The 26,534-nt window shown below is 47.2% G+C and overlaps 2 protein-coding genes across 5 annotated transcripts; both read right to left on the minus strand.

Moving 5' to 3' along the window:
* Positions 1–389: 389 nt before the first annotated feature.
* ITGB1BP2 (integrin subunit beta 1 binding protein 2) lies at positions 390–6,824 on the minus strand. Its single transcript, XM_026848240.1, has 11 exons — positions 6,672–6,824; positions 6,394–6,443; positions 6,239–6,295; positions 5,511–5,659; positions 5,256–5,368; positions 4,931–4,989; positions 3,822–3,892; positions 3,477–3,579; positions 2,069–2,188; positions 1,545–1,607; positions 390–752 (listed from the first exon to the last, which is right to left on the minus strand). Exons 1-11 carry the CDS (start codon positions 6,733–6,735, stop codon positions 501–503), a joined length of 1,101 nt encoding a protein of 366 aa, XP_026704041.1. The 5' UTR covers positions 6,736–6,824; the 3' UTR covers positions 390–500.
* Positions 6,825–11,201: 4,377 nt separating this feature from the next.
* Positions 11,202–26,528, minus strand: NONO (non-POU domain containing octamer binding). Of its 4 annotated transcripts, none has more exons than XM_026848550.1 (10): positions 26,301–26,466; positions 23,539–23,759; positions 22,218–22,519; positions 20,000–20,095; positions 18,762–18,958; positions 18,399–18,483; positions 17,233–17,335; positions 15,280–15,322; positions 14,521–14,630; positions 11,202–12,251 (listed from the first exon to the last, which is right to left on the minus strand). In XM_026848550.1, exons 1-10 carry the CDS (start codon positions 26,464–26,466, stop codon positions 12,114–12,116), a joined length of 1,461 nt encoding a protein of 486 aa, XP_026704351.1. In that variant the 3' UTR covers positions 11,202–12,113. The 4 variants fall into 4 exon arrangements, with proteins under 4 accessions (XP_026704351.1, XP_026704353.1, XP_026704354.1 ...); XM_026848552.1 differs by having other exon boundaries at positions 11,204–12,251; positions 26,346–26,528; XM_026848553.1 differs by having other exon boundaries at positions 11,660–12,251; positions 23,539–23,732; positions 26,346–26,528.
* Between the last annotated feature and the right edge of the window lie 6 nt (positions 26,529–26,534).

Here is a 26,534-nt window from a genome sequence, read left to right on the forward strand (position 1 = left end):
CCCCCGGGCAGTCTCAGGCCTGGAAAGGTCTTTGCAGAGGCGGCCGGCACGTCCCCGCGGCAGCCGCATGCAGCGATGACTCTCCCCTCGTGCCCACGGTCGCCATCTCCCTCCAAACCGCTCGGGCCCGGCTCCTCTTTCCCGCCCAAGAGGGAGCGAGGCGGCGCAGGGGGTTAAGCTGGGCTCACCCTGCTGCCCCGGGGCTCTGCCCCCCCCAGAACCGGCAGGGTCAGGCGGGACACCCGGGCTATGAGCACCCCCGGCCCCTTGGGGGCCTGGCACGGGGGGCCTGAGGTGTAGGCAAGAGGGCCCAGGAGAGACAGGTGGCAGGGTTCAGCCTGCGGATGCTTCTTAAGCGCCTATCAGGAATTTCAGAGTATAACCTTTGCTCTGGGTTTTTATTACTTGCCCCTTCTGACCGGGGGAGAGGGCGTGCTGCAGCCTGCACCCAGCTCTGGGCTGGCTCTGCTCTGGAGCTCAGCTGCTGAGGCACTTGACTGTCAGTTGCTTGGTGTTCCCATGTCCAGCTCCTCATCTTCCTCCTCCGACCAGCTCAAGCTGTCATCCGAGTCCTCCCCCTGCACTGCCCCGGACATCTCTGCATTGGCAGCCTCCTTCTCCTGCTCGCCCTGGGAGTGTGACCTGCTTTGGGGGAGCTCCAGCTTGGCCCAGGAGCCCGGGCTGGCTTTACAAAGCGTGATCTCCACCTTGGTAGGGACCATGCTCACAAAGCTCTTCTCTATTGCGATGACCTAGAGAGGGAAAGGTGTGGTGAGCTGGGCAGGGGAGGGCAGGCACCACATGCTCATCCTTCCCTTTTCTGGCAGAGCCCTAACAGAGGAGAAGAGAAGGAGAAATCTCTCCTGTGCCAGGAGACAGAGTGGGATGAAACCTCAGCTCCAGCTGAGCTTAACAATATTACATCTAAGCAGCACTGCAGTGCTGGTACAGAGCTCAGGAGAGCTCAGCTAGCCACAGCCACGTGCATGGCTGCGGTACAGCCCTCTCCCCACGGCAATGAGCTGCGCTGAGACACAGGCATACCCACAGCCGGCAGCACGCTCTGCTGTCTGCGGGCAGAGGCAGCACACGCCAGAAATAAAGGAAAAAAATGCGCATGCAAATTCCTGAGCCTCACTGCTCCTCCACAGCCAGCAAGCAGCTGAGAAATCAGAGAGCTAGTCTCACCCCTCACAGCCCTTCCTGCCCACACGCACAGCAGGACTGCAGGGGGAGACAGGGACCTACTGGGCCAAAGACCCTTTGTGGCAGTCTGGGACCAAACCCAGAACACTTACAGAGCCATCGAGATGTCCAGCTCTGCTCTTAGTCCAGGATCAATGGGTTTAGCCACCAGCAGCCTCTGAAACAGAGGCTGCCTCCTCACAAACCCTAAGGCATTTCCCTAGCAGGGATGGCTATAAACACGGGTACCTGGGCAACCTGGCCCAGGAGCAAGAGCAAGCACAGGCTGCCTCGCAGTATTGCAGCCCAGCCCCTCGCAGACTACTGGAACAGGGAAATCATAGCAAACAGGATCTTACCCCCCAGAGATCCAGTTCTGCCTGGAAAATCTTATTCCCTTCAAAGATGATGTAAACCTCAAGCTGAAAGATCAACAGAAAATTAATCTGAGTGGGTAGCACAGCACTGCCAGAGCTCTTCCCCTGGACACTGCAGTTGCCTTCCAGCACCATAACACATCCTGCATCCTGGTTTCAATGTAATAGTCTGGTGATCTCCTCAGCATCTGGGAGCATTTCACCCCCCTCAAAGTATGCCAGATTCACCTCTGCTACCAGTCGAGGGATGCAAGGCCAGAAAAGCTACCCGCTGAGGCTGAAAGCCACTGAGCCAGCGTGGCTGGGCAGATGCTGCTGCAGCAGCGAAGCCGCTGGGCTCTCAGCTCGGGGACAGCAGGTCAGCAGTGCCAACCCCAGCTGCAGCAACAGAGCAAACAGGCCATCAAAAAGCACCAGGCACCTGGCTGGGTCCTGGCTCTTGGCTCATCAAAATGAGGTACCGTGAAGGAGCACATCCCCAGCCCAGCTCTGCCAGCCCCACTCACCACGGTGCGGTTGGCTTTCACGCTGCTGAGGGCGGGCAGGGGATTCTTGGCATAGACTGTCACCACCACCTGACTGCTGGTTTGGTGCCAGTCCTGCCGGCATGACACCGCCTTCTTGTCCTGCCCAGGGAGAGGAAACCATCACCGCATGTCATCTAGCCAAGCACACCCCAAAGAGGAAGTCTGTGCTGGAAGATGCTCCTTTGCACATCTCCTTCACAGAGCACCAGCTAAGCAAGATCAAACCCTGCCTTTCTTGCAGCTCTGCCAAGCTGTCCTGTGCAACATGGGGCATCTGTGCTGTGCTTGGGGCTGCTCCAGAATGATATGTTAAGGCCAGAGACATCTCTTTCTTGTTCCACAGTCACTCTGCTGTGCCCAAGCTCACAGGCACTGTGCACAATAAGGGAACTTGGTCTGGAGGGCAGTGCAGGGGCTGTTGCTAGACACAGATTATGCCACCATGCTGAATTTGGGAGATAGGTGAGCCCCAACTGACCACGTTTCACCTTTCTCCCACAGGACCCCTACCCAGTCTGTGCCACAGGCAGCTTTGGCCCCACCAGGCATTTCTGAGCATCACCAGGAGACAGACCCCCTGCTGCCTTCTGCATTGCCAGCCAAAGAAATGCCCCAGGAGGAATCCCAGCCCCAAACTCAGGTGACAATTAGCACAAAGCATCTGCATCACAACATCACAGTTCATTCACTGCAGCCTCCTTTACATCCACTATAGTTTTTCTGCTCCAGGACAAAGAACAGACTGGGCTCAGAGGGAGTTGCTCAGAGCAATGTTGACTCAGAGGAACATGTTGCACTTTCAGGGATATCCTGCGCTACTCTGGTGCAACTTTCCCAGCTCAAGCCTGTTTCCAGCGAAGAGCTTTCCTGGGGAAACTTACACACACACAATATGGGGAATTGAGATCTCCCCATTGCCCTGCCACACCACCACATGGCTATGCAGGTGAGGTGCCTTCTGGGAAGCAGCTGCAGAGGGAAAGCTTCATTAAAACCAAATTCAGTCATCTGCAGCCAACTGTCAAAACTTTTCAGGGTTTTTCTTGCAGAGCTTTTCCCATGCTCAGCTGCCTGTCCCTGTGCCGAAGCTTGCAGCACTGGCTATGCTGTGCCCGGGACCAGATCCTTCCTCATTCAGCTTCCTATTGCACATCTGTCCATTTGCTGTGAGAACTGACACATTTTGTGAATGCAGGAGCAGCATTTTAAAGAGCAGATGGGTGAAGATTAGGCATTCAAACCCTGAGCAGTAATCTGTTGGCAATTATGAAAATTAAGGTAATTACATGCAGAAACCCGTGTGAATGCCGAGCAAGGGAAGGAACACTCCTCAGGTGTCAGTAATGGCACTTTGCTCACACAGTCGCCCCTGCCGAGACCCCCTTACCCCCTTCCCCATCCAGCAGTGCTGCCCGCTGCTGCAGCCTGGCTGCTCCAGGAAGGTGCTGAAGTCTGTCGTTTTGACTCTGCAGCAGCTCCAGTACTTCATCCTGGGGAGAATGGAGTGACCTGAGCAGGGAGTGCCCGCGGGAGTAGGAGAGGCGACACAGCGGCTTCAGGGTGGTGGGGGAGAGGGGCTCAGAACTAACAGCTCCCCCTGCCCACTTGTCATCCGGCGGGAGGTCACCCACGACCACACCAGCCGTGCTGCTGAGGCCACACAACCTTGCAGTGTGGTACTTTCTGCCCTCAGCAGGTCAGTGTGCTTCCCCGGTAAAGGGTTGTTTCTTACCCCTCATGGAAGACAGGAACACCAGGATGGAAAGTACAAACCTCTGTGTTGCTCTCTGAGCCCTGGTAGATCTGTGGAGCAAGAAACAGAGGCAAGTTTTGGCTGTGCCTCTGGCATGGCACGGCACGGCATCTGCCTGTTGGTGCCCACCTCAGCATACGGTACAGCACAGCACGATGCCCAGTACCACCGTTTTGCTGGGTCCTGCATCTGTGAGGACTTACTCTGGGAGTATGCCCAGCTGGCCGGCCGGCACCGATCCCTGCTCCCTGCTGGCAGGGCAGCCACCCCAGCCTCACTGTCACCCCAGTGTCACCCCCATAACCCTGGCAGCAGCCCTTCTGTATGCCCTCTCCCAAACACAGCCTGGTCCCAGCCTGGAGCTGGTCGGCACTGGGTCAGTGGGCAAGTTTGGACACCACAGAAACTTGCTCTGAGGTGCAAGGGGACGTTCATCCACCTTATCCTTTCCTCTCCTTCCAAGAGCATGTCAGTCTCATGTCCTCATCTGCCTTTTGCTCCCTGCCCACTCCTCTCAGCTGCTTTCCAAGCGTGTCAGCCCTCCTGCAGCTTGGTCCCTCCAGCACACACCTCAAGGCAGGCAGAGTCCTACACAAGGTGGCCTTGGGGCAAGATACAAAGTGGACTGTGCTGCGTTAATTAAATGCAGATAGGAATTACTCTACTGCATTTTAACAATACCTATATCCTGAGTATGTGATGTATTTCTGTCGTGGTTTGAGCCCAGAGGGTAACTGATCCTTATGCAGCTCCTCCCTCACTCCTTCCCCCTCAGGAATGGGGAAAAAATACAACAAAAGGCTCAAGGAATCCAGACAAGAACAGTCAATTAGCAGCAGTGAAATGTAAATGTACCACTAACCCAGGAATCTGGAAGCCTTTTGCAGGAACTTGGCTGAGAGGCGGCAGAGGGAGCAGTTCCGGATGAGCAGGCGCATATGGAGCCGATGGGCACTGCCACCTTCCACCCGCCCCACACCCTGCCCGCTCCTGGTGGCAGCTGGGAGACGAGCCCCCTCACTGGAGCTGTGATGCTCCCGGCCACACAGCGCAGACCCTGCAAAGACGGGGCCCTGCCAGGTACTCACCGCCTTGCAGGCTGCGTTCTTGCAGGTGGTACCAGCTCTCACCTGGGCAGCCGCCTCCCCTGTGGGAGCAACACAGCTTCAACCGAGGGCACATGCCACCCGTGCCTGCCCCCAAACCCTCCCTGCAGCCCCAGTGCCAGCTCCCCAGCTGAGCATGCACAGCCCCTGAGCAAAGCCCATTGCAACGCGCCGCTGTGATGCAGCTCTGAGGGTCTGCAGTTGGCTGAACATGCAGCACTGCCACCCTGCAGTGAACCTGCCACGCAAAACCCCACGCTGAACTTGCCACGTGCAACAATGCTGCCATCCATCAGCTCATCACTACCTGTGCAACTGCCCTCAGGTGCCTCATCCTTGGAGGACAGGTTCAGTTTCTTCAGTGCCTGCTCCAGAGACCTGGATACTTTAATTGGCAGCAGTTGTCTTGGCTCATCAGAGCTGGGAAACAGCAGCAGCAAAGTCTGAGTGGGGTTTTTTTTTCAGTTTAAGTGTCATTGCTTCTCCTAAGGAAGCAGCAGGGCAGGACAAGTGCAGAAGAAGCGGCACAGCAGGATGAAACTGTTAGTTGAGCCCATCTCACCTTGGTCTTTCCTGCCGCATCTTCTCAGCTGACTTTGGTCCTTGGAAAATAAGCTCCTCCACTGGTTTTGCCTTCGGCTTGTCTGAGGTTTCCTCTTGGCTGAAAGGCTCAGGGGGCTTCTCCTTGCTGTGAAACCCCTTTGTACATCCCTGAGCAGCAGAGGCAAGCCTGATGCCCACTCTGCCCTCTCTAACCTGGCGGCTGCTCCCAAACCCTGTGAGTTTCCATGCGCTGGTGGCTCTGTGTCCTGCAGGGATGGGGCTCTGACCCTGCACCAGAGCTGGGGCTGTGTCCACAGGAATAAGATTGTGTGGCAGCCTCACTGGGGCCATAGCAGGCAGGTCTCGGCTCTGCTGCACCCCAGCCTGGCAGCTGAAGCACAGCAAGAGTCTCCCCCATGTCGTCAAGGCCTCTGCTGCCTCCTCCCCCCACCCCAGGACTGCTCAGACATTCACAGCTGTGCTGGCACTTGAGGCATTTGTGTTTATCCTGCAGGATTCTGCTGGGGGATCCAAGCCCCTTCTGGCACCCTTCTACGGGAGCGCCTGCCCTGCACTTTGGGAGCAGCACCCTTGCTTGCAGGCTCTTTAGAAGCAGATAGGAAATCCCTGGCCAGCAGGGCAAGGTGGGCAGCTTCGGCACAAGATGAGGATGGGACAGGACAGAGCAGGGGCAAGGAGGACAAGACAGAGGAAGAAGGGGTGCATTTGGGCTGTCGGGTTGCTCACCTTTATGGAGAGGAACTCTGAGAAGTCTGTTGTACGTTTCTTGCAACAAGACCAGCCCTAGGCACCGGAAAATGACAAACCGGTCAGATACAGGCAATCCTGCCGGGTACAAGGTCCCTCCCTGCAGCTGAAGCCCTGACTCCTGCCCCACTCACCTTCAGGGCATCATGGAAGATGGGGACACCCGGGTGATACAGGCAGGAATCTAAAAGGGAAAATCACACAGAAACTTTCAGGAGGAGCAATCCTGCCCATGAACCACCCATGATGCCTGGCAGCTCCTGAGCCAGCTCCTGCTACGCGGGGCTGCCTGTGCTGGACTCAGCTCAGCCCTGCTTGGCAGCTCAGGCCTCAGCAGGACGGCCAAGGCCACAGACCAGGAAAGCAGCATGCATTCCCGCTCACCCCAGTGCAGGGCAGACAAGCCACTTACCCTTCGTGTTGTGCTCAGGATCAAACCTCTGCCCGCAGCCCTTGTTGTAGCACAGCAAAGCCATAGCTCAGGCTACTTGCGGTGTCCTTCACTCCTTACACAAAAATCCCATGAATCTCATCCCTGTCCGTGAGCCCCCCTCTGCTTCCCGCAGTTTCCAGCCCAGGCGCTGGGAGGTGGCTTTGCCTATCTTTGGAGGCAGCTGGAGGAGGTGGCTGGTAACTCGAGAGCAGGCTAAAGAAGGACATAGCAGCTCAGCAGCTGACCGGACCCGCCGCCTACATTATCTCAAGAGGCATTTCTGTCCTGCCCCTGTGCCCGGCATAGGGAATGGGTGCTGCAAGGTGGCTCCACACCTGGGGTGGGAAAAGGACGTTCCAGCACTTGCTGTCCCACCAGCATCCAGATGGAGGCATCAGCGCCAGTCCAGTGCTCATGCTTGGCTTGGGGCAACCTGTGACCCCTCCAACTGCTCTCAGTTTCTGTAGCATTTATAGAAGCAGCTGAAAGTTTCATGAAAAAAAAGGGAAGAGGCTTCCCAGAGTCCCAGGGCAAAACCTGTGTGGACCTCCCCTCAAATGCACAACTTTGTCCTAGAGAGAGGCACCAGTGTACAAAAGCAGTGTGTGTGGCCAAGACATCCTTTGATGAAGGGTCTTGCGCAACCCAGGGATAAAATCTGTCCCCTGGAAGATCATTGTCGTCATAGAAGAAGAGTGCAAAATGTTATGTGGGCCTCCATACCTGCGAGGGGTTTGCTCAGGCTCCCTGCTCCCATTCTGGGACTCAAGGGTTTTCCTCTACAAACAGGAAACCCTCTTGAAATCAAAGGTTTTACTTAGTTCCTACAAGCATCTAAACCAAATATTTTCTTTTTATTGTTCCTGTTTGCAGAGACAGTTGTTTCCCAGGTGCTGCCCTGAGCTGCCAGAGCACAGGGCACCTGGAGAGCATTTCTGCTCAGGAACCGGGTTCAACATAAGTCCTTGGTGCTATCAGAGCACAAAGGGCAGGTCCTGCAGGCAGCAGCTGCCCAGGGAGCCTGCTCAGGAGGGGAATCCTCAGGGTCTGCCATGGCTGATGTAACGCCATCCCTGCCCCATGATGTTTGTTTAACCTAGTTAATCCTCTTACAACAGCCTGCAGGATCTGCTACCACCCCAAGGGGATCTCCAAAGTTCAGAGTTAGGATGAACCCCTACCAAAATTCTGGAGCTCACCAGGGAGATGACTCCAGACTCATTTCGCACTGCCCTGCTGCTCCACCTCTGGCTCAGTTCTGCCATCCTCACCTTGAGATGCTCTGGCCAGCACAACATCAGATTTTTCCTCGTCATCTCATTAGCAAGGAAGACGGTCCCGCTGAAGGGGAGGACACGTACCACCATCAGGCCTCCTTACACATTGGCAGCCTGTGTATAAATCCAGATCCAACCCAAAAGCTAGGAGAGAAACATGAGGACACAGAGGAACTGTCACACCAGCATGAGCCATGTGGCTTCAAGCCGATACCTCCCTTCAAAGATACTGCAGTGCCTCAAGACACAGTAAAAGACCCACCAGTCCCAAAGGTTGGTAAAAAACCACTGCTGGCATCCGGAGCCTCTGCTCAGGCAGGAAGGATCACTTGGGACCCACAAAGCTGGGCAGAGCCCTGCGACTGGGGAATTTGTGGTCCTGGAGGCTGAGCAGAGCTATAAGGTTTCAGATCTCCTTGTCCTTTCCACGAGCTGTCAGCAAGGCTGCAGCTGTCACCATCCCCATGCCAGTGAGAATCTGGAGCTCAGGTTACTTCACACGCCTGGGAGGAAACACCAAGAGGATGCTGTGACTGACCCACACACGAGGACATCACAGAAGGACCAGCAGGTACCTGCGGGGGGCCATGGCCGAGCAGAGCCCCCCAAGCACCCGAGGAGCAGCAGCAGGCAGCTGAGAGCCTGCAGCAACACTGCTCTGTCCTTGCTCCTGTGCTGAACCGCTGAAAATATCAGCAGAGGGTGAGGTGGCTCAAAGGATAGAACTTACTGAGAACATAGCACAGCGACACACGGTCAACTGGGATGTCCACAGCTCCCGGCCCAAGGGGAGACTCCCCAGGGAGGACAAGGTGAGGGGGGCACAGCCTGCAAAACAGAAACAAGACATCCACCATGAAACAGATTTGAGCTCCAGGGGACCTGCTCGGTCAGCCACCAGCAGACTCAAGGCCTTGCTAGAACTGGTACTTTAAAAATGAGGAAAAATAGATGAGGTTCAGGTGATGGCAAAGAACATGCTGGCATGCACATCCATCACACAGCATCCAGTTTGAAGCTGTGGCTTCTCACTGTTGCATCTGGGCCACAGGGCTGGGTTCTGGGTCCAGCCTTCCTCTGGGGCAGAGCTCCAAGTAAAGCAGAAGTCACCACTGTGCAAGCTGGCTGTGCAGGGACAGTTGTGACTAACACCTTTGAAATATCTTGCAAGGAACAGGCTAGCTGACAATTAAATATAAAGCCCGTTTGTTTTATGTGCACAAGCTGATCAGATACGACAGAAGAAGGCAAGGGTGTCTCCTCATGATAGTCACAATACTTCAGTCTGCAACTATGTAAGAGTCAGCGATCTGGAGAAGCACACAGAGGAGAGCATTCCCTTCTGCACACTGTCTGAACTTAGCACGTCACAAGAGGGCTTGTGCAGAGCCCAGCCTCTGGAGCTGCACTCACTACCTCATCCAAGCTGTGCAAGCACCACCAGCAAACCCCAAAGTGCTTCAGCAGACTCCAGCATCTAGAAGTGCTCTGCAGTAAGGCAGCCTTGCTCACTCCTGTGCCAGTCTTAAATGTTTCTGCACTTACAAGCAAATCCCTGGTGCCATTTCCTCCTGCTGCACGCTTCTGAAAACCTTTAGTAATGGTTTCCTTTACAATTTCCTTACTAGAACCTCAATCACAGGTTTTCAGCCTCCTCCTTTAAAGCAAATGAGAATAGTTAACCTCTGGCACTCACCCAGAGTGTAGTTTTAGTCTTCTTCCTTTGCTATAATTGGATCTTAAATTTTCACCTTGTATTGATTGTGTTAGATGGGCTTTGAGCTGTACTAAATCCCTTCTTCCCCATGGTTTTACATACCCAGTTACTATATCCCTTTTCTCCCAGGGAAAAGCAGTAAGCAGACCCATCCTTATGTTACACTTGAACAGGACTGAGGCAGCAGCAGAGCACTGCTGAACATTTGAGCTCTGCCATTTCCCTAAGGCAGCAGCTTCTTTTTCGACTGCTCACTAATAAGCAAGCCAGCTGAGCAACGGGCAGGATGAGAAACAATACAGACACCTGGGTGCAGCTTCAGTTTCTTCACCTAATATTTCACACTTTGGAATTAAATGATGTACTTACCAAACAACCATGCCAGCCATGTTCCAGACACAAGCCACAAGAACAGATGCATCCTCTCCACAGGGCAACAGAAAAGCTAATCAGCATTCTTGCCAACTTATTTGATATTCTGCAATATTTAGCTATCCTAGCAAACGTGCCAGGTGAAAAATATCACCAAACTTTTCATTCTGTACCTACAGGTAAGTCACAATCGCCCTGATAATCACCATTAAATACTGTATCACCTCAGCAAGACAGGTACTAGTGCTGATGCTTTCAAATGTGGAAAACCAAACAAGCAAAAGAAACATGAACGTCAGCTGCAGTTTCTCTTCAATACAGTTTATCAATCATACCATTCTGGGCTAATTATAAGACATCAGATGACAGGAATAAACCAATAAAACCTGCAGAGTGATTATTTCATCTTTCCCTACTTACAGAGTACCCACAGGACCAAACCCTTTTTTAATATTATTGCCTTCGTAACATTTGAAAACGTTTTAATCTTCCCTATTATTTCACAAGTCTGTAAGGCAGCTCCTTATGCTCTTAGTATGTGACTTTCTTCTTTTCCAACAAATTTCTGCACTCCCCCCCACTTCCCCCTCCCCAACTCAAGAGCTTCAGTGTGAGAACACAACTCACAGAAGGCTCCTGTCCCTACAGATTCCCTCATGTATTACACAAGATAAAGCTTTACTGTTGCCACTGGCAGTTACAAAGAATCCTCCGCTTCCTGCCCCAGCACAGGAGGTTCAGAGCTCTGCAGGAAGGTTTGCACCCCTGTCAGAGGCAACTGCCACACAGGGCAGAGACAGACAGACAACTCTCTACTATGAAGATGAGACACAAATTGAACTCTACACTCCCAGTGACTCACGAGCAAGTCTTGTGTTTTACTTCTCTGCATGCACAACACAGACACATCTGAGGTGCATCAGCAGCTCCCTTACTGTACTCCGAAAGGCTGAAGGTCTCGTTCCATCACACAAATAAAACTCATTCTGTGACAAGAAGAACAGTTAGAAAATTCTCAGGGGTTGAACACCCTCTTTATAGAGCTACACAAGAACAGCTTTTGCATCATAATCTGAAGCTGATTCACTTCAATCCATATGTACACATTTTTATTCAAAAAAACAGAAGAAACAACACACCAGATAAAAAAGGCTTAAAATCCACTTTAATAATGCATTCCTGTAACATTCCTCAGACAAACTCAAACTTGTTAGTGGGACAATTACAGCTTGTGTTCAAACAGTTTACACTAAATGAAAAATCTTGTAGTACTTCTACACAAAAGACAGGCAAGGTTAAGATTATACAAACATTTGTTTCAGTTAAATCTTCAGCATGAGATACAGTATCTTTATCCAATAGATTGTACTTTACTACCAGTAAAAATAAACAGCGATACAACACGTTATCAAAAAATCCATCCAAACAAGAGCCTCCCAGCCATTCAGGCTGCACATGACGGTCAACTACTTTAAAGAAAACAGATGGTCCAGATAAAAAGAATAACTACAAGTTAGAAAAAAAAAAAAAAGAAATAAACTAACATAAAATCTCCCCCAATTCACTACATGATGGATCATTTGGAGCTATATAAATTTACAGAATCACGGGAGCTGCAAAGTACCCAGATGCTGCCCTAGTTCTCCAGAGACTTCCCTGTGCTCTTAAGCAAGGTACACTACACTAAAGAAATGCCAAGACATACTGCAGTTTTATCTAGTTTAGTCTCAGGACTCCGGCTGCAAATAGGAAACCTGGAATGGTCAAGGCATTAGGGTCCTTGCCAGATTTTACCGTTACTGAACAACCATGGCAGCCTCCCAGAATCCATTTTTCACATTGAAATTATAGGAATGCACCACATGAAATTCTCTAAAACCTTTACCAGTCAGACTGCACTCCCCTTGTCCTAAAGTGGCTTTACCAAAACAGGCCCTAATTAACTATTTTTAATATCCTCCCCCCACCCCCCACCCCCTCCCAGTTGAGCCCTGTATGGCCTGCCAAGATTCCTTTCCTCTTTGGGGCACGTGCAGGGGGGGTAGCTTAATTCCGTTAGTATCTGCGACGCTTGTTAGGGCCAAAATCACCCCCTGGATTTCCTCTGTTGAAGGCAGGTGGGTTCCCTCCCATCGCTCCGAGGCCTTCCATCGCACCGCCCTGGCCAAAGCGATCTGCAGGCGGTGGTGGAGTCTTGCAATGAGGACAAATGCAGAAGAGGCAGGAAGAAAAACAAGGAAAAAAGGGCAGTTAAAAGCCACCTGAGGTGATTCAAATTCTACCAAGACTCCACAATTCCAGATGACGTTGCTACAAACCCCACCAAAAATACCCCCAAAGCTGGACTGACAGGACCACTGCAGGACCAAGTTTCATTCCTCACGTGACAGTCAAGTATACTGGAATAGTCTGCATCATCTCACAGGCTAGTGCCCTGCTGTGGAGCACGTGAGTAATGCAGTCTGGGAAAGGAGAACTTCACATTTTCACCATATTCCTTTACCCAAACTGAATGCAAGTGAGAAGCAGTATATTGATACTACAGCACTGTCACAATCCAGGCGTACACAACACTCCAATCCAAAATAAGTTTGCAATACTCGTCTTATGCCCTGACAGAATCCTGTTATTTCTATTCCTTTGGCTCGCCTTCCCCTCTCCCAGCTGGGTAAGTGCTACTGCACAGCCTCTTCCTTTATGATCAAAGGATAATTCAGACTGAAAGGTACCTCAGGAGGTCTCTAGTCCAACCCGCTGCTCAAAGCGGAGTTGGCTTATGAGGTCAGACTAGGTTAGCCACAGCTTCATCCAGTTGGGTCTTGCAAACATCCCAGGATGAAGACTGCACAACCTCTCTGGGCAACCTGCTCCACTGCTTGGACATGGTACTTCCTCTGGGGTAGGTACTGGGGACAACCACTGTCCCTTCCTTTCCCTTGGACTGGGGCAAAGCGACTATATAGAGCAGAACTGCTTTACACCAGGCTCCTGGGTTCCATTTATTCTTTGTCCACAGATTTACAGCAGTGATACAAATATACACAATGTGATGCAATATATATATGCATATCATAGCTGGTATTAGTACCGTACATGACTCCACGGTATTGACTGGTTCTACAGAACACAGATACAAACTTGAGTAAAATTGCCCATGGGGATGTCCCAGGGACTCTCAGTGCTCACTTTGCCAGCAGCGCAGGGGAGACACTAGCAGTAACACAGCACTCCTACCCTTTTTCCCCTCCCTACAGATGAAAAATTCTGAGCAGCCATGAACAATTCCCACAGCACACATCACAGGGAAGGACACTGCAATCACTCCAAGCAGCTGGAGCAAACATGCGAAGTAACTGCTCCCTACATGAGTAAAAAGCTGGAATACATGGGCCCAGTAACTCCCAAAACCAAACACATGGCCAGGATAAATACTTTCTAAAAAGACTATACTTATTTCTAGCCCTTAGATAAACAGCTTATTGCTTTTTGGTCTAAATAATATTATGGCATCATGCTGATCTGAACTCACCTCCCCTTTCCATTCCTCTCCATCTTCCCCCTTAATTTCCTTGTGTAGTATGCATTCCCTTCATTTCAGCTATGCCACTGTCTCTACCACTTAGATACAAAAGCTTATAGCCAAATAAAACTGTTCTTTATGACAAAAAAATTCTCGAGGTAGGAGTCACAATACATCAAGAAGTCTAAGTAGGAAGGTTTGCAAGAATATTGTTTATGAGACCAATTGATATAAACTGCTGAAGGAATATGAACTTTCAGGACAAACTTGACTATGACTGCTGCCATTTCTGCTGCTGACTGCCAAGTGCTGACACTGTGAGAGGATCGATCCTCTGTATGACACAGAGGAATGACAGATGCCACAGAGGCCATGCTCTATTGTAAAGCTCTGCAGTAAAGTTTAAAACTAAATTTGATATAAAAATTTTAAAAGGCAAATAAATAAGCACAGCCTCCACTCATTCTGTGCTCTTTACTTCCTAAGCAAATTAGCTGAACCCATTTTAGCACACTCACTATTACCATACTCATTTTAGCCCATGAGCATAGGAGATAATTGTTTTTAAAAGTGGTAATGGACAGAACATTCCTGAAAGCTTGCCTTTGTGCCTGCAAGAATCTACTCTCAAAACACTCTCATTCAAAGTGCTTCCCATTATGCAGTTTAAAAAAATAACCATATATTATTGCTAAGATCTTTCTAACACATGTTTAACACTACCTTGGAAGCAAAGTAAGTAGTTACTAGACTTTGCTCAATCTCCTGAAAATTACCAACTATTATCAAGACAAGGTTGACTTCTCAAGATTTCCGCAGGAGATAAGCAACAGGTCTAAGTAGACAAACAAGCTTCAACTTTAGCAGCACAGTGCTTAACAATGGAAGCAACATAATTTGCATTTAAAAAGTGTGCACAAAAAGGAGACAGAGATACATTACCATTCCCATGGCTCCATCAGGTATCATAGCTCCAGGACCAGTCGCAGGAGGTGCAGCGGCTGGGACGTTGGTACCACCCATGGCTCCTCTATTATTCATGCCAATGGTACCTGAAAAAGAAAACTGAAGAATGTCCTGGCAGACACAGTAACTGGGGTCTGTACTCATCACTCCAGAGCCACAGAATACCAGGTAAGCTCCTCATAACTTATACTGGGGACAGAGTCCTAGTCTATTAACTAGCTTTGTCCTATTGGCTCAAGACAAACTGATCTTGCATTCCAGTATCACATGAAACTACAGCAGGCTCTAACACTCACCAACTTCATTAGCCACTGTCTCCATCATGTTTTCATTTGCTCTCATATCTGTGGTCTGAAACTCTAAATCATGTAGTCAAAATATACAAAACCAGTAATCAAAATTATTTCCTGGGCTCAAGGTCTAGCACTGCATGTACTGGTATCTGTATCAGCACAAACTCCTGAAGCATACTGTGGGTCTGACAGCAACTTCAACCAAGTCTTTTACTTGCTGAACCAAGTCTTTCACAAACGTACAGTACTGCCTCATACCCAAATTTTGTCATGTTTCCTGTCACATGAACACTCCCTGTCAAGATGACTATGACTGAGTTTCTAAATCAGAAACCAATAAAATAAAACTACTCAAAAATGATTTGTAAATCATTTTGTAGAGATTTTGTACAGGAGGAAAGGAACATGCATAGCAACAAAGACAGCCACAGAATACTCTTACCTCCCATACCCATCTGTCCCATTCGCATGTCTGGTGGCTCCCTCTGGAAAAAGAGACACTCATTTCAAATTATAAAAATTCAGGCTTTTAAAAACATGTAATTATACAAATCTGGTGTTTTACTACTGAAAACTGTGCAGAAAAGTCATTCCCAGGGTAAATTTCAAGAGATCTGAGCTACCTTCACAAGGTAACTGCTGATCAAACGTGTCTTATTTAAAAGATCTCATTCTGAAAGACCGTTTTTCACAATCATGGTAAAACAGCCAGCAGCAAAGCTGCACGTGCAGATTTTACCAAACAGCACCATAAAGAGATATCTGATACCTGGATGGAAAGATCTGCTGAGCAGCAGTAATACACCAGCTAGAATTAGTTTTGCTACTTCCTCGGCATAGCTAAGAAGCTTTTCCTGTTGAAAGGAATGCAAGCTTACATAAAGATGCAGCACTGGATCACTTGCATTAAAACATCAGTTAGCAAGTTCAATTTTTCTTTTATTAACTGAGCATAGGGGACATACTATAGATCTCCTACACTGCAAAGCTAGAAACACCTCCACACTTCAGTGAGGGCACTGAAGAACAGATTTCACCTTCATCTGTAGTCTCAGTGTCACCACTTATCATATGAAGGCACTATTATTTAGAGAAATAATAAATTCTGCTACACAGGGCAATATTTACACATTTAGGCTAGTCACACAGTTTTGTCTCTTTTGGTTTGACATAGATTTAACTGTTTTGCTTATGGGTTAGTATTTTGCCAGGATACAGAAACACTAGACACCCAGTCGCATCAATGCCGTTATACCACCTCGATAGTACTACAGCCACCTCCACAACAGAAAGTTGCTGGGACTGGAAACGTAAGGAAAAAAACCCCAAAGACATTTTTTTATACAACTGGAGATACTGCTATTAAAGCAGGCTACCATACATCTTACATTACAAGACAATACTTGACCAACTGATTTCTAAGTGCAAGCAATTACTATGCCTACAGCAGCGCCTCAGGTTGGGACCATTTCAGCTAAGCATGACTAAGTCTGCAGACTAGTGATACAGTCAGGTTTATGACCATAATAGGGTTCTGCAGCAGTACTTCAGGACAGTGTATCTTTGTTACTGTTAGAATAAAATTAGTTAGCACATGTTCTTCTGAACAGCAAGACAAGTAGTGAGGATATTACATAACAGCAGTGGAAGAGTAACTGGGGTACTGTCCTGGTTTGGGCTAGGCTAGAGTCAATTTTCTTCCTAGAAGCTGATGCAGTGTTGCGTTTTGGATTTAGTGTGAGAACAAAGTAGATAACACCCTGATGTTTCTAATGCTAGTGTTTACACTATATCAAGGATTTTTCAGCTTCTCATGCTCTAATAACAAGAAGGCTGGAGAGGCACAAGAAGTTGGGAGGGGATGTAGCCAGGACAGCTGATCCAAACTGGCCAAAGCAATATTCCATCCCATATAATATCATGCCCAGTATATAAAACAGGGGGAGTGGGCCAGGAGGGCATCAGTCAGTGTGTGGTGAGCAAGTGCATTGTGCATCACTTGTCCTTCTTAGGGTTTATTTCACTCTCTTTTTGTATGTTCCTTTTCATTACAATTATTACATTTTATTTTTATTTAAATTATTAAACTGTTCTTACCCCAATCCATGAGTTTTACTTGCTCTCAATTCTCCTCCCCAGGCTGGGGAGGGAAGATTTGAGTAAGCAGCTGCATGGTACTTGGTTGCTGGCTGGGGTTAAATCACAACAGGTATTTGTATTTTCCAGACTAAACCATATTAAGATTGGAGGGAGTCAATCATTTAGGGTAGAATGCACTAAAGATATAGGGTCCCTCAACCAACAAGTTAAGCATCCACAGAAAGCCCCATGCTGCGGAAGGACAAAAATCTAATGTCAGCGTCCACATGTAATGGGAAGTTACAAGCCCTCATACCGCATCAGCAAAATTCCCTTTAAAGCCCTCCTGCTGGCGTCTCATCATCTCTTCTTGCTGCCTTCTCATTTCCTCCTCACGGCGCCTGCGTTCTTCCTCTTGCCTGCAAAAAAGTCCAAAGCAGCTCACCACAACTTACCCGAACCATTTGCATCACAGTTGCAGCACTGCCTAATAGGTCTTGTCTGGAAACTTACAACTTTAAGAATATTATTTTGATGAGGCTTTAAAATATTAGGTACCTCATGATGAAAACATATACGTGGCACCAAGACATTTCCAACACTTTCAGTTTTAAGGAGGTCATTATAAAACCCAACATAAGCACACCCATGTGTGTATCTTGTGAGGAGCAGCTGAGAGAACTGAGGTTGTTTAGTCGGGAGAAAAGGAAGCTGAGGGGAGACCTCATCACCCTCCACAGCTCCCTGAAAGAAGGTTGTAGCGAGGTGGGGGTCAATCTCTTCTCCCAAGTAACAAGTGATAGGACAAGAGGAAATGACCTCAATTGCACTAGGGGAGGTTTAGATTGGGTATTAGAAAAAATTTCTTCACTGAAAGGGTTCTCAAGCATTGGAACAGGCTGCCCAGGGAAGTGATTGAGACACCATCCCTGGAGGTATTTAAAAGTGTAGATGTGGCACTTTGGGTGAACTCAATGTTAAGCGTCTTTTCCAACCTAAATGATTCTGTGTACATGGCAGCTCCCAAATACACACTGACTACATGCAATGTACTACAAGCCAGACAGCTCTCAAGCCCCTTCTATTACAGAAGTAGTCTGGAGATCTTCCTGGAGCTTCTCAAAATGATCCTGAGACAAGGAAGAGCTGGAATGGAGAGAGAAATGCTAGAACAGGGTTTCCCAACCTGAAGCACTAAAGCCACCAAATCCCTGCACCAATTCTGATTTTTCTAACTGCCTCAGTAAAGGAGCTAATCTGAGACACAGAACTGTAAAAAACCAAATAGTGATCAGTGGAAGAAACTCCTAACTCTCCCATCTTAAACCAACTGTACACTCTTCCTATGAAAAAAAAAGGCCTAAAATAACATCCACACTTTAGGTAGTAATTAATTGTCACACTTAACAACGAGGTGCACTTAAGCAGTGTTTCATTCCATAATATTATGGATTCATGGCACTTCATAACCTGTGCCCTTACCTGAGTTCCAACTGTTTACGTTTTTGTACTTCTTGGTTATGCAATTCCTCCATTCTCCTCAGTTCTTCCTGGCGTCTCATTAAATCTGTAAAAGATGACAGTAAAAAACCCAGACAAACTCATCTTCCATGTCACCTCTTACCAATTCCTGAACTAGAACCGTAACACACAAGAGAATAAGGTAACAGAGCCTCCAACAACACAGAAACATCTCTCCACTCATTTGCCACTACCATGCTCAGTTGTAAGTCAAGCAGCTACACCAGGGCTCACCCTCAGTGGGCTCCAGCCAGCCTACTAAGCTACCCACCCCTGGATGCTGCAGGGCCATGTTCTGATACTGTATTTATCTTTGACTGGTACCTTGCCGCATGAGCATAACTTGGTGCTCATGGCGAGCTGCTTCCATTTCCATTTCCAGCTTCTCTCGGGCTTCCTTGATGTTGCGGTCTACTTGTTCTTGTTGCTGCTTCTCCATTTCTATTAGAGCCTTCCAACGCATGGCATATTCATACTCAAAGCTGCCAGGCTGTGCAAATCGAGGAGGCTGCTCACGCTCCCTGTCAAACAAGGAAGAGCTAGTGAATACTTCAGAGCAAGGACGAACCAAGAAAAACACATTTGTGTGTTAAATGCAATGGCAGATCCTTTTAACAGTTAGAAAAGCATTTCTTAGTGCAACAAATAAGGAACCACTTTTTTCTCTACTTTTTTCCCAAATAGCTATGCCTGAGATACCAGTTTGTCTACTCCTCAGGAATCATCTTACTGAAAGGAGAAACTTAGGGAGAACATGGAAACTGTGTCCCGCCCTCCTCCTCCATAACAAGCAACGACAGTGCTTTCATAAGACACCAGAAGATTCTGCGTAAAGACATTTAGAAATAATTTTGAAAGAAACAGCCTCTGCTCCTGCTGCACATCTTATGGACAGATACACTCCAGAAACAAACACTGCCCAATGTGTGTGTATTTAATTAATCTCTGCAGCCCCTGCACCTGAAGTACATGACTATTCCTAATGCAGCCTCCCAGTTCCTGAGGCTCTCATCTCCCTTACTTGAAAAATTCATGAGCTCACGTGGTTTACTAATTCCCACTGCTTGGATCACATGATAGCTACTTACAAGGGGAAGCCTTCAAAGACCATGGCCTTATACCTGGATAGCTCTACAATCTCCTAATGCTATTCACATAATTCCTTAAATATTCACTGTGGGTTCGAGTCTGCTTCCTCTTCAGAATTTCCGTAATACTTAGAGCAAGTAACTTAAGTCTTTGCTTCAGTTTCTCATCTGAGCAAGGGGATCTCACCTTACCTCAAACTGACACAATTTTTTATTCCAACAACTCAAGCAGACTTATGAAAAATATGCAGAGGCTGCCAATCTTATCCAGCAGCGTGGATCCAAAGCCACCACTTTCTGCTAACCATGGCAAGAGAACAGTGTATGCAATTCTCTTTCCACAGTCAGGTCACATTTACAGAAAAAAAAGAGGACCTTCAGTAGCACTGATGAGCCACCCTCCTAAGACTGAGGCACTGGCTAGTGTCCTAGTCCACAGGTAGTCTCATCTCCCATCACATAGCAGGCACATACTTGTGATATTGCTGGTTTTTGATGACTAGTTTCTCTGGTAGTCCCTCTTCGTCGTCATACTGATCCATGGGCTCCACAGTGACAGGCCGAGGGAATCTGTAAAGAAAAGGAGGTGCTTTAAAGAAAATTCAAGAATGAGCTTACAGTGTAAGAAAACACGTGTACTGTGTTTGAACTTACAAAATACTGGGTTTTAGCACTGCTCAAAGAAATTCAGAGCAGTTGGGGATCTCAACCAAAGTGAAACCAGAAATCATATTGAACACTTTTTCTTTCTTTTTAGAATAGGAGGAGCTGAACTGTTAATTAAAATCCTTGTTGAATTTGAACCAAGACTGTACTGAAAGAATACTTGCAGCTACTGGTTCAAATTAACAGCTTAACTGGAGCCTGACATCCTTCAGGAGGATAATGAAGTCTTGTAGTCACTACAGTCTGATTTTTTTTTCCCCTTTCCTCCCTTGCTACATGGCCAACCATGGGCTGCATGAGTTCAAGTATCCCTTTTCATTGCTGCCTAAAGCGAAGAGTAACTACACTGCTCCTCACTGGGGATTGCTGGCTGTACCATTCAGTCCTACTCTCCTGGTGAGACTCCCACATGCCATTATTGCCAAGCACCAGTGTTCTACGTGCCTGTTAGGCCCTGTCTGAATTTCCCCATAAGAAATCCACTTTCACAACACAGACACTGCACACGTGTGCTTCCGTCCTCCCGGTTTCTCTGTGCAGAAGAAAATATTAGACAGAAGTGTCCCCTGTCTCTGAATTAGCTCCCCACCACAGCATTAATGCTGCTCATCCTCAGCACAAAGCAGCAGTGCAGCTTCTTGATAACTCCTCAAGTCCATTTGCCAGAGCTGGGGAAATGGAAGAGAAATGATCATGCTATGCAAGCAGTGCCCAGACTCCAGCAGAATGGCAGGGTATGAGACTAAAACCTCTCTCCTCAGCTGAAGCTTCTCACTTCAATGTGACATATTCCATTATTAAGTCTTATTTTCCAATGTGAACCAATTCTAAACAGTTTATCTAGCTGTTACTGTCATGAGCTAGGACAAACCAGAACAGATATAAAAAAACCCAAACCATAACTAGAAATAAGCAACATAGTGCTTTGCTGTTCTAGATATCAGAATCTAATGCATGGGTAGCTGTAAAAAAATTGAATGTTACCCTCAGGTGCTCTCAGTTACACACTGGTAGTGATTAGTTTTGCACGCTCACTTTTAAAAATTTGTTTTCATGGTTTCAGGATATACACTTCTGAATCAGCAAAAGCTCCCCAATGGCAATTCTACTGCAGAGTACTACACACTATGATGGTTATCACCAAAGAGTCTCAGGGAGAAAAGAGATAATAAACCCAAAACAAAACAACTGCTTTTTGAGACTGAACAAGCTTGTGTAGGGCTGTGCCACACACAGGTCTTCAGGAAAAGGAGAGAAGTGAGAAGCACAAAGCTCATAAAATTACTTTAGAAATTAGGATTATAGCCCCAATTTCAGGAAATACTCTATTCACAAATTCTAGGTGCATACATACAAAATATACAGGAATTTTTATTTCTAAGAGATCAAAAACTGTTGCCTCAACAGTTAGAGCAACAAGCCATGCTCTGTGGAATGCATCTAAAATTAGTCATTTACTTGAGCAAGTTCACATAATTATGCAAGAACATGCTTTGTGCTTGAGTAGAAGGCAACAAGGAAAACAGTTTATTATGGTGAACGCTCCAGACAATCCAATTTATCTGACCAGCTTCTCTGACAGATCCCCTGTCCACAGTGGTGGATCAGCATTCCACCCCGGCAGCGCATGCTGTTTAGTCCCAAGACTCGCCTCTGAAGCGACCCAGAATGCAAAATTAACACACTTGAGCACCGTTTCCACCAAATGATATGGTCTTTGAAATAGCTCCTGCTTCTTAAAGGCTGCTTTAATTGCCCTAAGAAGGCTTTATTGAAGAAGGCCTTACAGGGAAGTTTTATGCACTTACCCACTAGCAGCTTCCCAGAAGAAAGTTTTCAGACCTGAGTTTCAGCACAGACTCACTCTTGTTGGAACAAAGCTAAGTAATTCACCCTGGGTAAATCACCTACCACTGCCCCATATCTCATCTGTCCCACTCTGGCGTTAAGAAACACTGCTCACATGCCAGAGCCACCATCAATCTGCACACACGCCAGTACAGCACTTCTCACCCTCCACACTTACGTAGTTAGCAGGAAAGACCCATCACTACATCTATCCAGGGCTTTCCTAGCAGCAGGCTTCCCTGAGAACTCCACAATGCCTTTCCCAGAGGATCGTCCTCTGTCATCCACAATAACCACAGCCCTTTCCACCTGGCCGAACACTGAGAAGGCTTCCTCCAGGAGCTCATTGGACACAAACTGAGGCAGGTTCCTGACTGTCAGCGATGCGCTGTGGCATGCAAAACGCACTCTTAGCTGCTTCCCACGTAGAGGCATGTTGTCTAGTTCCACCTTTGCAATCTCTGCCAGAGTGCGAGTTTCCTGAAGATAAAAAAAGTTATCATTAAAACTCTTAATGCAGTACAGAATCAGCCAGTCACAGTCACAAGTCACCAGCCTATTTTCCCTGAACAAGTTACTTCACAGAGAAGAATAACCCTCACCATAGTATGGTAAAACTTGTCATATCAAACTGTAGCTACTCTGTTATCAATGACTCTAGCTGAATAGGCATGTACAGAGTTGGGGGGGGGGGAAGGCAGGGAAAGGGAAGAAAAGGTATCCGACATAAGCTTAATCCAACAGCCAGATTGAAACTAAGCAAACAGTTAAATGATTATTATCTATCAGACATAATTATATTAAGTCTACAAAGCATGCCTCTTTTTAAAATAAATGCATGAAAAAAAAACATTCAACTAGCCAAGTCTGGTAAGTATAAAAGGAAATTTTGATTGTATGACAAGCCATGGAAGACATTCTATGCCAGATTCACACCTTTCCACTCGTTTAAGTCACTACACCAAGCAGCTACACTACAGCAGAGAACCCCAGACTTTGGTGTGGGAACCTCATGCTCACCTTGAGGCTTTCAGAAAGGTAGTACATGAGCTAGTAAAGTCTGAGAACTGTTACGCCATGTTGGTAGCTACCTCCCTCCTAGGCACACTTCAGTGTGATCATCTAGAGATCCACTACCTCAAAAGCATTCACCACTACAGTAATACTGCATGGCAACCTGTGTTCGTAGAAATTCCATGTTCACATCCTTCCAGAAAATGGAAGTCCACTTTGTCTGTAACAGCATCACATTCATGTTTTCTTTATGTTTCCTACCAACTGACTTCAGAATAATTTTATCAGATCTCAATTTCTACCACAAACTGCCTGAATTCACATTCCTTCTCATAACAAGCTCTAAACAAAGCACTTGTAGGTTACTAAAATCAACAGCAGGCTTAATGAGCGAGATATCTGAACATCTACTACTTTCAATTAGTGATACTCCTCCAGTGTGAGTCATTGCCACAAAAACATCCCAAAGGTAGCAAGTCACTCACCAGCCTGATAAAGCCAAAGCCTTTGTCCTTGTGTATGAAGACTTCACCTGCCTTGCCATACTTCTCAAACAACTTTCTCATTTCTTCCTCTGTAATATCTGGGGGCAGATTCCCCACAAACAGGCGGCTTCTTTGGGTGAAGGTCTTTTCACCAGGTTTCCGGAAATTCTTCAGATCAATAGTCAGGCCTTCATCTGAGGGGAATAAGGTACACAGCTGCTCTACAGTTGGGGGGATAAATTCTATTAGGTTTCATCACAGTGAACACAGGACAATATAGGTAACACCACCCATTCACTTTGGTCTCAAACCTCTCCAGCCATCTCTACAGCAACAAGGGGATTTTATTTCAGAATGGGCCCGTATCCTTTTTAAAGAAAACACCTGCTTGGACCTCAGTGCTCATAAACACAAGTGAAAGGTAGTGTAGAACTGGAGAAAAGAAGACCACTGCAGCTTCAAATGACGTGAGAAATTTCACTCAACTTTTGGAGATCTACTCAAGGTGATTGGCCTGCAACAAAATCAACTGTAGTTACAATACAGGATTTTGCTATTGCAACCTGAATAATTATAGAAAAGCCACAGTTTGACCAGCAACCAGATTTTTACTCAAAAAACCCTACCCCAGATATCTAGAAAAATACCCAAAAAGAGAAAATTTTGTTCAGACAGGTAACATTTGAGATAGCTGTCATTCTATGAGATGGGATTTGGGTTCTAGAGTCTGGGGTTCCAAGCTGAAGAGAAGGCTGCAATGGTGAAAATAGCGTGTGTGGGGGAAACACCACCCCAAAACCAGCCATATAGATGAGACCTCAGAAAAATTATGAAAAAAAAAAAAAAAAAAAAAAAAAAAAAAAATCTATATTCAGTGAGTAATGCTAGATCTAACACCAATAAACAGGACAGATTCTAGGAACATTCTCAAATCCCCACATGCATATACATTCTTTAATCCTTAATTCAGCAAGAGTCCAGCACAATCCTGGAAGCTCTGCTATACGCCAGACACAGGGGTGGCTTTATGATCACTTTATTTTCCCGTGTCCCATTTTCTAGAATGTATACAGAACTTTCCCACACAGGACAGCAAGCCATAGAAAGCAATTACTTTGCTTTGCAGAGGACACACCTCATGGCCACACATATGGAATAAACTATGAATATGAGTAGCTTTGATTCAGGCTACAAAGCATGGCACTAACCAAGAAAGGTTGTTCATGCAAAGACAATGCATGCAAGACATGCAAGGACAACTCTTTTATAAAAATAAGCAAATAAGCACACCTCCATGGCTAACACTAAAAAAAAAAAATCAAACAAGACCGACAGTAAATCCATAGAAAGGTACTGAGAGGAAGTGATCTACTTCACACAGCAAGGGTGCATAAGTGAAATGTTTTCTCTTGTGAACTTCTTCACACTGTCAGAAGTATTTGGGGATCAACTGCAAGGCCCATGAATACATTAGGAAGAACTTACAGCAGAGTTATACTACTATCACTGTTCTGCCTTAAGTAGATCTGCTCAAAGGAATGAGAGATATAGTCACTCACTATAGGCTGATCCCTGTGAGAATACCACAATAGAGTTGTTGTGTTGTATTGATTCCAACCTGACTAGAAATGGACTGGTCTGCCACCCTTGTCTGTTATCTTCTATGAACTGATAAGGAACCATTTTAACAGGGCCACCTAATAAAAATACACAGGGATTTTTTTTACTAGCCCAGTATCTCTGCATGTGTGTGTGTATATAATTAATTCTGCAACTCTGTCAGAATAAGACATAGAAAAATCATGCAAAGTGATGTCTATACAGTTTTTTTTTGAACAGCCAAAGTGTCCAAACGTAAAAAAAATTTCTAATATAGCTAAAGCACTTCCTCCCCTGAAAACGTTAATGGCAATGCCTTGCTCACATACTTCTAAACTATCAAGTTAGATCACCGAGGCCCCAAAAGGCATTAATATGTATTGTCTCAGTGAACAAGCACCCCCTCTGTATCCCAAGTAACAGAGTTACAGTCCACTCCAATTAAGAACAAACCTGGAAACACACTAGATCAGAGTAACATCAATCATCAACGTCATCTGGTACTTGAATACTGAAATATTATTAAGTAAAGCTAATAAGATCTCAGTTCCCTCACATATAAAAAATTTTGTCTTAATGAATATTTGCAGATTGCTATAATAAGGCTCTTAGTGCAACTGTATCTCTACAGACAGCAAATTTATTTTGCTAGTACTTAAGGAAACCTGTGTTGAAAAGCCATCTGTTATGGTTGGTGAAAAAAAAATGAAATGGAGCCAAAGGGAAAAAAGCAATCTCGTATAGGTTTACGGAAGCACTGTTAAAGGTTCAGAGACTTCTAAACTCTCCGAGTGAGCTTTCCTTAAGAATCTGAGACAAAGAAGGAACTTCTTCATCACTGCGCAGCTTCGGGAACACAAGAAGCTTACAAACAAACCTACGGGAGCCGCATGCCCCTCAGAGTAGACTGAGCAAAAAAAGCCAAAAGCCAACCCGGCTAACAGCAATTCAAACCACCGTCTCCAACAATGGAAAAACCTGACTGTTGCAGGCGGACAGCGAATGCAAGTCGCGGTGTGCTTAAGGACCTGAGTTTTGCCTGGTTTAAACCGAAAGAGCAGGTTCTGTTTGTTTCCGCCAAGACCTGTTGCACCCGTACGGGCCGGCAGCTAAAGGGGACCCGGAGTTACCCTCCGCAGCGAGGGCGCTCGCTCAACGCCTACCCAAAGCGGGGCCGGGCGGCCCCCCGCGGCGGGCCCGGGACTCACTCTGGCTGTTGGCCTGCTGCCCGTTGGCGGGGATGGACGGCGGCGGGTGCTGCTGGTGCTGGTGCTGTTTCCGCGGAGTGTGGTTCTGCTTCTCCATGTTGAAGCCCTTGTTGCCCTGCATCTTCCCCCACCTAAAGGCAGACACCTCCGGTCGGCCGCGGCCCGCAGCTCGACCCCGGGCTCCCGGCC

This window comes from Athene cunicularia (assembly GCF_003259725.1).
Source record: "Athene cunicularia isolate RWA chromosome 4 unlocalized genomic scaffold, athCun1 chr4_part3, whole genome shotgun sequence".
In the NCBI taxonomy this organism is placed as follows: Eukaryota; Metazoa; Chordata; class Aves; order Strigiformes; family Strigidae; genus Athene; species Athene cunicularia.

Bases quoted from the DNA above. Each gene is read 5' to 3' on its own strand.
- NONO (XM_026848550.1), bottom strand. From the start codon at position 26,466: ATGCAGGGCAACAAGGGCTTCAACATGGAGAAGCAGAACCACACTCCG. The intron at 23,760-26,300 runs GTAGGCGTTGAG...CCCCAACTGTAG, and splicing joins GCCGCCCGGCCCCGCTTTGG to AGCAGCTGTGTACCTTATTC. The intron at 14,631-15,279 runs GTAAGAGTATTC...TTTCTTTTTCAG, and splicing joins GGGACAGATGGGTATGGGAG to GTACCATTGGCATGAATAAT.
- ITGB1BP2 (XM_026848240.1), bottom strand. From the start codon at position 6,735: ATGGCTTTGCTGTGCTACAACAAGGGCTGCGGGCAGAGGTTTGATCCT. The intron at 5,369-5,510 runs GTGAGATGGGCT...GCTGTTTCCCAG, and splicing joins ATGCGGCAGGAAAGACCAAG to CTCTGATGAGCCAAGACAAC. The intron at 3,580-3,821 runs GTAAGAAACAAC...CATTCTCCCCAG, and splicing joins GTTCCTGTCTTCCATGAGGG to GATGAAGTACTGGAGCTGCT.